We start from the raw sequence: 10,597 nt of genomic DNA, 5'->3' as shown, positions 1-10,597 counted from the left end.
TAATTAGATACATCTCCCCCACATCCAGATCAGATAAACTTCCGCCTAATTTCGGTAATTTCCACTTATACTGGGCGACTTGACTCGAGTATCCCGCTAGACAAAACCACTACCTACTTCTAAATATCCTTTTTGTCTTCCTGCTATTAGAATAAAAAATTGCTCTTGGGGGCAGTTTTCAACCATAGCTCTTATTTAGTACTCTGTGGTTAAATAGCTAGAGGGTTGATAAACCACAAAACAAAACAACCGAACCAAACGATATAGTCAGATTTGAAGTGATTGTTCTCAGACGTTGATTCTTTCTTTTGCAGTTCTTAAGGCAACATTCGTGCAGCCTACGGATACTGATGGGCTATACAGAATGAAAATCAACGAGATATACAAGGTAAGTTGATTTACTCATAAAATGCGCAGTGGTCGACTATGGTACAAGAGGAGATGAAACTCACTTTAAACCAAGAGTGTCACACGATCCACGGGGGTATAACTTGCTGATGGGTTCGTGTTTATAATCTAATATATAAACGGCTATATGTCTGTCTGTCTGTTTCCATAATTTCAAACTCTATTCCCACCGAAACTCAAAGTCGCTGAGCAGCGCTAGAGGCTTAAAATAGTTGAATGTTTTACGGACCGTCTTTTATGGGTAATTAGACGGTTTAAATTCTTTTAAGGGGTCTAAAAGCCAAGATTTAAAAAAAAAATCGTTAAACACGTCGTGCATTCCTTTTAGTTTATTTTAAATTTTTATATCTAAATACTTTTTACACTTGAAATCACAAATCTAAAATAATATATACGAAATCGGGACAATTAAAATATCATATTTAATCTATTTTACGCTCGGGAAAAACCGGGCGCCCCGCTATATATATATATATATATATATATATATACATAAATGCATATATATATATGTGTGTATGTGTGTGTGTGTGTGTGTGTGTGTGTGCGTGCGTGTGCGTGTGTGTGTGTTTGCAACCGATTTTTAATTATAAATTATGAATCATTTTACTGAATATATATATATATATATATATATATATATATATATATATATATATATATGGGGGTGTATGTGATGGATTAACGCCTTAGAGAGAAAAGACCCAAATACGTAAACTAATAGATTCAGTTCATATCTGGAAGCAGATACATTAAGGAAGAATAATGCTTAACAAAAATAAGAATGGCAGCTATTTTGGTCAGTGGAATGTATGCTTCAAACGAAATAATCAAACAAATATAATTATTATATAATAGCAGGGATATCAAATATTGCCCTGAATCGATAAATAAAATAGAAATCGAAAAATAGCGGAAAGTATTATAACAGGTCTTAATTGCAACGCATATTTTGTGCGAGATTGACCTAACTTGACCTAGTATAGGAATTAATCTATCAATCTGATCGGGCTCCTAGCCCGAACCGAGGCGACTTTCTCTCTCCAGATTTCATTGTCTTACTTCAGCTGCCTCAGACTTTTAGAATCACCGTAGACATTATATGCAATTTACTGGATGTACGCCGATCTACGTTGTCCTGTGCTCATGCGTCTATGCTGTCGAGTCCAAAGTAACACACTTCTCATAAGTTCCTGCTTGCTCCTCTGGCAGTGACCGGAAAATCGTAGAGTAGTTCCATGATGGAAATAAATATGGCAGGTAGGTTGCCATAAATTTTCTGCTTCATTGGATGATCTTGTATCATACATGCCGTCTAGTTTCTTTCCAATCTTTTGATGAATGTCCAGGTTGTAGATCCGTAAAAACGGCAGACTCCCCCACTGCAGTGAAGAACTGCCTTTTCAGTTCCTATTCTTTAAAAAAAAATTCTATACTGACCGCAGCTTATCCAATACAGCCCATGCGTATGATATGCGAATTTTGTAGTCTCTCTCCATGGAACATATGTTGCTTTTCAGGTACCTAAGCTCAGTGATTTCTGTCAATGTTGTTCCATCTCGAACTTTGATCTTCCCTCCGCATTAAATGATGTAAATTTGTCTTTACCTTAATGTGGACGAGACAAATTTTAGAAAATTATATTATACAAATATACCTATATATATATATATATATATATATATATATATATATATATATATATATATTAGATCAAAGTAGTTTGTTTGAAGTATTGTGCAATGTGTATATAATGTAAAATCCTTACTACAAGAAACTGTGCTTTCTTTCACTTAATAAAGACTCACAGGTCAGTCGCATAGTATCTTTATAAAATCTTCTGGCCCCTTTTTTACCTGTTAAAACATTTACTTCCAACCTTCTCCGGACACGTTAGCAGCTCGGATGAAGTAATCTACAGGTCACGTTTATACCCCAAGAATAATTTAAACACAACCGTTTTGCACTCAACCTGGATATTGTCACACTTTTTAATTTAGTTCCCACCAACCTGGCAATAAGCATAATTATGATAGCATCTTATCCAGCAATCAATATGAATTCACTGCTACTGACATACATGAGGTTTTACAAATAATAATAAAGTACACACAAACAAAACACATATAAACTAATCACGGACTACCTATGCGTACAGATATCTCGAGACAACTTACCATTGCATTCATTAACAAATTAGAAGGGCGTACCATAAAATCCTGCCAGTCTTACATATTCTTTACAACATATACTTTTGTCATCTTACTTACCGTTCTTTTAAATAAATTATGTTTCGTATCGATTTTCAGGTTGTTTGAATGACTGTTTTGTTAATTCGTAAATAACCCACAAAAGTAACCTGTTACAATTCGTGCTTCGATTCCGATCCATCGATGTAACCTTATGAATTGAAATTGTTTACTTTAGATTTTCATTAGAAGAGTAGCTAGTCAAAAATATAGAGATATCGGTGGGTAGTTTATCTGTATAACTCTTGAAATGAAAAATAGTTTCTAATCTGGAAATCCCGTCGGGGAGACTCAGGCATGTTTTGCTAAACCAGAGTGTTCCTTAATTAAGGACACTTGCTTGACACCCTAACTCTCTGTACTTGTGTCGTATCTTTCACTGTTTGGCAGTAATTACATATCTATCCTCCAATTATGCAAAAAAAATATTGTAACATACTTTATATACTCAAATTGAAATGTCCTTTGTAAGGTTTGAAAATAACATTTATAAAATCTGTTTCAGAACAACATCACAACGATTTCAGAAAATGATTATATAAAAGTGGAAACAGCATCGGACTTGACCAATATGTCGAGCAATATATTCATGATTATCGGTAAATATAAAAAAAACAGCAATCCTTTTTTCAATAATAATTAACTTGCTATGTAAACGAAATAAATTAGGCATAAGAGCAAATAATAACAATTATGAATTTATAGTCATGGGTCACCTTATGTGCCACTCGTGGATAAAAGTTAAAGAGATCGTTATGTGGAGGATGATCGACCTTACGAGAAAATTGCAAAACATCTATTATCGAAGACTTGTACTTGGTTGGAAAGAAGATTTGTGGTATCCAAACATAGAAAGTACGAAGCAAGATACTGTGTTCTTGAAAGTTTGGTGCTGATGGTGCGAACTATAGAAGAGTGAGTAGTTTTTGTGATTAGCAGATTATCGCTGTGAATATGTAGGATCAGAACTTATAGCCGTCGAGCACCTTTCCTTGATATAACGATACAGCAGAAAGAAGCTAGTGACAAGTTTTACTGTTTTTAAGTGACTGTAAAAAAGTTTCCTGGAAGTACATCTTTTTTGCATCATATCTTTTGTAATATGTTATATAATTAACAAAAAATTATATTAGTAAAACATGTTACATTATCTGAAGCCCCGTGATCGACATCTATTGGATTAACTGGATTAGACAGAATCAGCTGCAGGTTGTCGATGGGGTGATAGACGCGCTAGATAAAGCTGAACCCTTGTAGAAAAGGTGTACTTGACATAATTTAATCGAATTGCAACTGATGTTTACTAATCTCTCACTCAGTTGACATCGTTGTGGCAATATATCAAATATATTTTCCCTCACATATCTCAGGTTCCACAACGGCAGATTTATCACTTATGAATAGAAATGGGTCTGCCATGACAGTTAGTAAACAAGCGGGTTCTATTAATTTTATTATCCCCATCATTTCCTTAGTTGCTTCACGGCGTTTCGGCCAACTATTCCTCTGGTCTTCGTCAGGTTGTAACCGCGAAGGGATAGGAACACAGAATCTCCTGACTTCATCCACTGCAGTTACTGCCTTCCGTAGTTGTCGTCTCACACCGTTTTGGCTAAGTAAGCCTCTGGCCGGCTTTCGGTAAGATTGAAACCTCTATCTTCAGACAATTCTCACCAAGAACTGTAGAGATTCAACGTCTCTATCAACTGTGCCAAGGGCCCCGAAGGGCGAACAAGGTTGAATTGTTTGGTCTTAGAGATTCATGTTTATTTATTATTCCATCTTCCATGGTCGGGTCCGTATCAAATTTAATTGAGATTCATTATTGAAATGAGTATAAAAGATGATAATAATAATCTGTAATAAATAAAATTAATAAATAATTCTCATAAATTCCAATGAAATAATATATGAACGGATTTTACATTACCATTAAATGGCTATACTTCGTCGGTCGGTCATTTTCAGTAATCACTGAACTGACAACACGGCAAGACCTATTAAAAGATGAAGAATACTATGAAAGAGTTACATTGGTTAAATGGATGTGTAGCGTTTGATTACTTATATGAGGTGGTTTATGAAAAGTACTTGTTGACTTTCGATTTGAAATTATATACTGTGAAGAGGCCCTTCGACAATGTGATCTACAAGTAAATCTTTTGCAAAGAAGTCTTTTCCGTGTCAGCCACCAGATGTTGTTTTAGAAGGACGAGCTATTATTGTGAATATCGTACAAGAAAGAGATTAGCAAATTGTTTTCTGTAAAATAAGGGTTTATACAAAGAAAACTCCATTTACTACTGTAATAGATTTCTTATGCTCCTTAAATGTGGCAAAAGAGCACCATATTTTGATCATGCCAACAATGCGGTATTTAAGTAATAAACAAGAAACAATGACTATTTTACAGTTCTAATACAAAACAACAGAAAAACTGATCCCAAAATTATTATATTAATATATAAAAAGGTTGGTTTGTGCAGAGTATCTAACTTATCTAACTTCTACTTCTACTTGTCTGTCTGACCGTTCTACTTTGTTTTCGGACCCTATTGAGCCGACATTGTTGAAATTTTATATTAATTTTGTTTGATGTAGCGAAGTAATTACTATTCATTTACGGGGGTTTGTCACCAAATTAGATACTTCTGGCTAAAATGTTTATGAGATTTTTGTTAATAATAACAAATTATTTAACAAGAAAATTGAGTAGAAATATTACTGTATTTAACAATCAATTTGTCATTGTTACTATACGGTCTATAACTTTAAACCTACAAAAATATGAGTGATTAAAAATATCAATTTATTATCATTTATTCTAACTGATCGGTCTATAACTTTACACGTACAAATAAGTCGATTTATTAAAAAATATCAATTTATAATTAACAGGGCTAGGGAAAGAGAATATTATTTTCATTATTTTGACTCTCGAGTATATATATCAGTTACTATCTTATATGTTTTAGATAGAGTGATATTGTTCTGGACTGATTAACTGTGGCTAACATTGTCGGATATATACCGGAAAATCCAGACAGTGATAATAATATTCTTTTTTCATATCCCTAATAATAAAATGATTCTAATTCAGCGGTCTATAACTTAAAACATGAAACGTAAATCAACGTCGAGTGATTAAAACCATCAATTTACAATTTCATTTCAGGCAGAAAGAATGGTGAAAATATAACAACAGATGAGTGTTCCGGAGTTATCCCGTGGGGAAAGTTGACAGCTTACCAAGCTAACGGTTTTAAAGAGTATTACAACCATAACTGTCTTTGCATTGTAAGTATAGCTTTTTTTTTTACTAAAGTATATCGGTACAAGATAACACTGAATAGTTAATCTGAATATTTTTTAATATTGTGCTCTGAAAACCACCAGATTACAATCGGTATGAGCTGTGCATTATTGATAGAATTTATTAACTTAATAGTAAAGTATTTTATCATTTGAAGGAAATAAAAACCGGGTTAAATACTCTAAATCTTAAATATCTAGAATCCGTATTTCAATTATTATATAAAAAATGATTATATCCTATAAAATGTCTAAAAATTAAAGGGTTAAAAATTGAAATTTTCTTAATTAATAACTACCTATAATAAATAAAATTAATGTCTAAACATATAAACTAACAAACGAAAACGCCTCTAAAACGCAACTTTTTTTTAAAAACAATTACTCTCCTATAAAAAGGATGAATACTATTTGCTGTCATTATGCAAAAATGTTTCTAGCCTAGATACAGAAATTTCAAAGAGGACTCCATTAAAACTTGAAGAGCTCTGTTAGCGAACATATATTTTATTTTCATGTATATTTAACACTTTAACGAACAGTAACAACTTTCTCGTCAATTTTAGTGCAACGGAGCCTATACTTATGAAGGAATCGGATTTTATCAATTTTAACCCCAACTTTAACCCTCACAGTCACTTTATTGAGCTAGCCAACGACAGTCGAGTTAATGATATTGTTTTGAAGAGACGAGATGATAAAACTTCGCTAAGGAATAATAAAAGTTAACTTTGTTTCTTTATTCTAAGTCTGAAATTTAAATATATATTCTGTACAAGCCGCTACTGAACAAGATATAAAATTTAGTCCCAATAAATCCAAACTGGTATACCCAAAATAGATTTGTATTTAATATGAAAGAAAATGGAAGACTATAATATTTACCCAGTGTAGTCCAAGAAGTCACTAATAATGATGTTGACATTGTATCTATCTCTACGTGTGAGCCGCAATTCATAGCGCTTACACATTCTCCACAAAAAATCGTTATATCTAAAATCTTTTCCGAAGACTGTTTTTGAAACAGAATGAACTGAATCCGGAAGAAATTAATTGTGATCATCAAGCCAGCAGATAATTTGCGCAGTAATTAACTAGAGATTTAAGAATATAGATATTAAATATCACGACAAAAGACATGGAGTAAAAAACTTAATATTGTAAATTACAAAGCTTCAGAACACAATATCGCCAAGATATTTATGAATAAAATAAAATTGATTTGTTTTTGCCTCTAAGCCTGTCTGCAATTTGACATTAAATAATTTTTCACAAACTCAATAATATATTAAAAATAGTTCAGAGTAAGAGAGTAAACTAACCTGTCTGAATTTGAATACTTTTCACAAACTCAATATTAAAAATAGTTCAGAGGGTAAACTGCATCTATTTTGTTTGTACTAACATTTTTAACAAATGTTAAACTTTTACTAAAAAATAAAATAAAATAAAATAAAAAGATAAATAAAATCACTTGTTTGTATTTTTTACAAATACATTTTTCATGCTTATATTAAGGCGCGCATAAATTAAAATACTCTTTTTCTATTACATCAAAAATTAGATAAGTCTTTTCTATTTCCTTATTTTGCTTCATTTCCATTTACCTTTACAAAAATAGATACTATTTAAAGGATACATAATACGTTTACATATATATATATATATATATATATATATATATATATATTTGTATATATATATATATATATATATATATACCGATATGATCTTCGTTTACATATATATATTATATATATATGTATAAATATATGTATTTCAGAAGTGCAATGACTTTTTTCAATGTAACAATTTTAAAGGATACATAATACGTTTACATTATATTATATATATATTTGTATATATATATATATATATATATATTTGTATATATATATATATATAAAGTTATGCTCTTCGTTTACATATATATATATATATATATATATATATATATAGTATATTTCAAGATGAAACTAAGAATCAATTTCGTTTATTTCTCTTGTATACAAGCTCATTTCACTTTGACATTTTAGCAAAATATAAGAAATAGCTTTTTTTCATGCTCAATTTTTTTATATCAAAATGAACGACGTATGAGGCGCAATTTCTAGCGCTTACACATTCTGCACAAGAAGCCCTATACCGCAAAGCTTTTCTAAAGATTGTTTCAGAATCAAAATTAACTGAAATTCACGTAGGAATTGATTGTGAAAAAGCTTTCTGTCAACAGAAGAAATGTTTTTGCTCTTTGCCTGCAAAATTCTAAGTCCAGAAGCAGTAAAAACAGCTACCCGCTGTAAATACTTAATTTGCATAGAATAGTTCCACATCGGAAAAACTTCTGAGATTAACATGGCTTACAATTCAAGAGACCCAATTACCGAAATTTAAGAATTTCAAACTAAAATGAATTTCGTTTTTCTCTATTTGGAAATAGAAATTTTAAACATTTGGAAGGCGGAACCGCTGCCTCATGAATTACTCCTCTAGTAAACGATTTCAGCAGGTTTCGGTTGCTTACGTGACTTATCTGACTAATGCTGACGCGTAGTTTCAGGAAATCTTATTGTTAACTGGATGAGTACCAAGCATATCTATAACGGGAGCATTTACATCGCAGACAGAAACTGAAAACTGAGATAAATATTATTAAACTTAAATACCCAGTATAATGTTTCACCTTAATAAATAAGTGTTCCTGGCTGAAGCTTTCGTACCTTTTGACTTGTAAACACCAGTCAGTATTTTACGCCAATCTTAATCTTGTAAGAAGGGGAAAAGCCGGATATTCATTAGGTAAACTACCACCCACTCTTTATAAATTGCTGAACCGTTCAATTGTTTCATAAGACCACAAAGAATTGAATTAATCGCGCCTATGATTATTGACACGGTGGGAGTTTTCTTATTCCACAATCTCCACCTTCTGATAGTTCCTTGGTTTATTATTCTTCCTCTCTGCTAAATTGATGTCGACAGCAATAATTTTCTCATTATTCTGATTATTCTGATTATTTTGATTAATCTGATTATTATTATTATTATTATTATTATTATTATTATTATTATTATTATTATTATTATTATTATTCAGAAACCCATTTTTAACATGGAAAAATTTTTCACGTATACTGTACTTTCTGCTAACAATTTTATAAGCAAAAGATATGATTAAAATCCAATTTATTTTAAATATCATAAAGAATATAGCATATGTATTTTGCATGAGTCTCAAACAAAATTGAACTACATATAGCAAACATTGCCATCTTACGGCTGTTGGTGACTGTGTTTTGATATTTATAACAGCTGGTTTATTAGTTTAAATGTAAACTTCCCTTTGTATCATTTCCATAAGTTTAGGTTAACTAACACATGCACATGTCTAATTGTATATGTTTTATTCTATTTTCCAGTCAGGCTTACCTGCGTACAGTGAAAGTTTGAAATGCGAATATCGTTTTGCCAACCTAAATAATGAAACTTCTGATACTTGTCGTTGGACAGGAGGGCATGCTTTTACAAGATGCAAAAAAGGAGAGATCAGATTAGCAGGTATAATTGTACATCGTTTTAAACGAATCATTCTCGATTTTAAAATACTTATATTTCGTTATAAGTGAAAATTTGTAACCATTCTAAGGAATCTCATTTATCCAATACTCGACCAAATCTATGGAACTTCGCGTAAATATCTAAACAGTCGCAAGATTTACCGGAAATAGGCTTCATTTCTATGTATATATTTTAGGAAATCGTGCCGTTACATGTATTGCAAATATTTAAAGATAAAATAAATTTCCGTTAAAAATATTTTGTCTTATTTCCAATTTATGTCACCTTGCACTTTTGATTTCCTATATAAATTAAACAATAAAATATTTGCATCGACGGAGATATATGTCGGCAACATGTCGATGCGACAATTTTGTCATATCTGGAAGTTAATTTTAATTTTAGATCAGCCTCATCATTCATTGTTGTTTTAATTCTAGATAATGGCGCACACGTCATTTTTTAAATACTTTTGAAATCAGTTTAATATATATATATATATATATATATATATATATATATATATATATATATATATATATATATGCAAGCATAGACGTCCGGCGTTGCCCGGGTGTTTGGACGTATTTGTTGAGCAAAAAAAAAAAAGTGGTAGTAGGAAGGCAGGTTTGAACCCGTAACGCGAAGGAGGAAAAGAACGGGAAAAAGTGATGTATTTGCTGTTACGACAACCGGAAAGCCGGAAGTGACGTAGGTTTAAATTAAGGCTAAAAATTCGAAAAGAGGGGATAACTTTCGAAAATATCGGCGAATAAATCGACCCCACCCTGTTGAAAATTGCCCAGTTAACGGGTGAAGAAATTAATGCTTTTAGCCAATTTTTTTGGTATTTGTGGTCTGAATGGTGGAGCTTCAAAACGTACTAATCTTGTAAAAATCCGTCTCCTCTGTTGAAAGTTTTAGGCAGACATGCAAACAAAGATATATATATTTATATATTGGTAGCTCAAATTTCGAGCCAACCGATTAACAAGTGTGCCCTATCGCCGAATTCCCTTTATGTAAAATTTGAAATGTTTAGACCAGAAATTGTCGGAGTAATTTGGTAG

General features: G+C 31.7%; 1 protein-coding gene across 1 annotated transcript; it reads left to right on the top strand.

Moving 5' to 3' along the window:
- Positions 1-320: 320 nt before the first annotated feature.
- LOC145256539 (uncharacterized) lies at positions 321-9,785 on the top strand. The gene is made up of 4 exons (XM_080115573.1): positions 321-388; positions 3,163-3,256; positions 5,833-5,954; positions 9,389-9,785. Exons 1-4 carry the CDS (start codon positions 365-367, stop codon positions 9,593-9,595), a joined length of 447 nt encoding a protein of 148 aa, XP_079971699.1. The 5' UTR covers positions 321-364; the 3' UTR covers positions 9,596-9,785.
- The last annotated feature ends 812 nt before the right edge of the window (positions 9,786-10,597 follow it).

The sequence above is a fragment of the Euprymna scolopes genome, chromosome 32 (assembly GCF_053919585.1).
Source record: "Euprymna scolopes isolate OS-2025 chromosome 32, ASM5391958v1, whole genome shotgun sequence".
Lineage (NCBI taxonomy): Eukaryota > Metazoa > Mollusca > Cephalopoda > Sepiida > Sepiolidae > Euprymna > Euprymna scolopes.
This window is presented reverse-complemented; position numbering and strand designations above follow the sequence as displayed.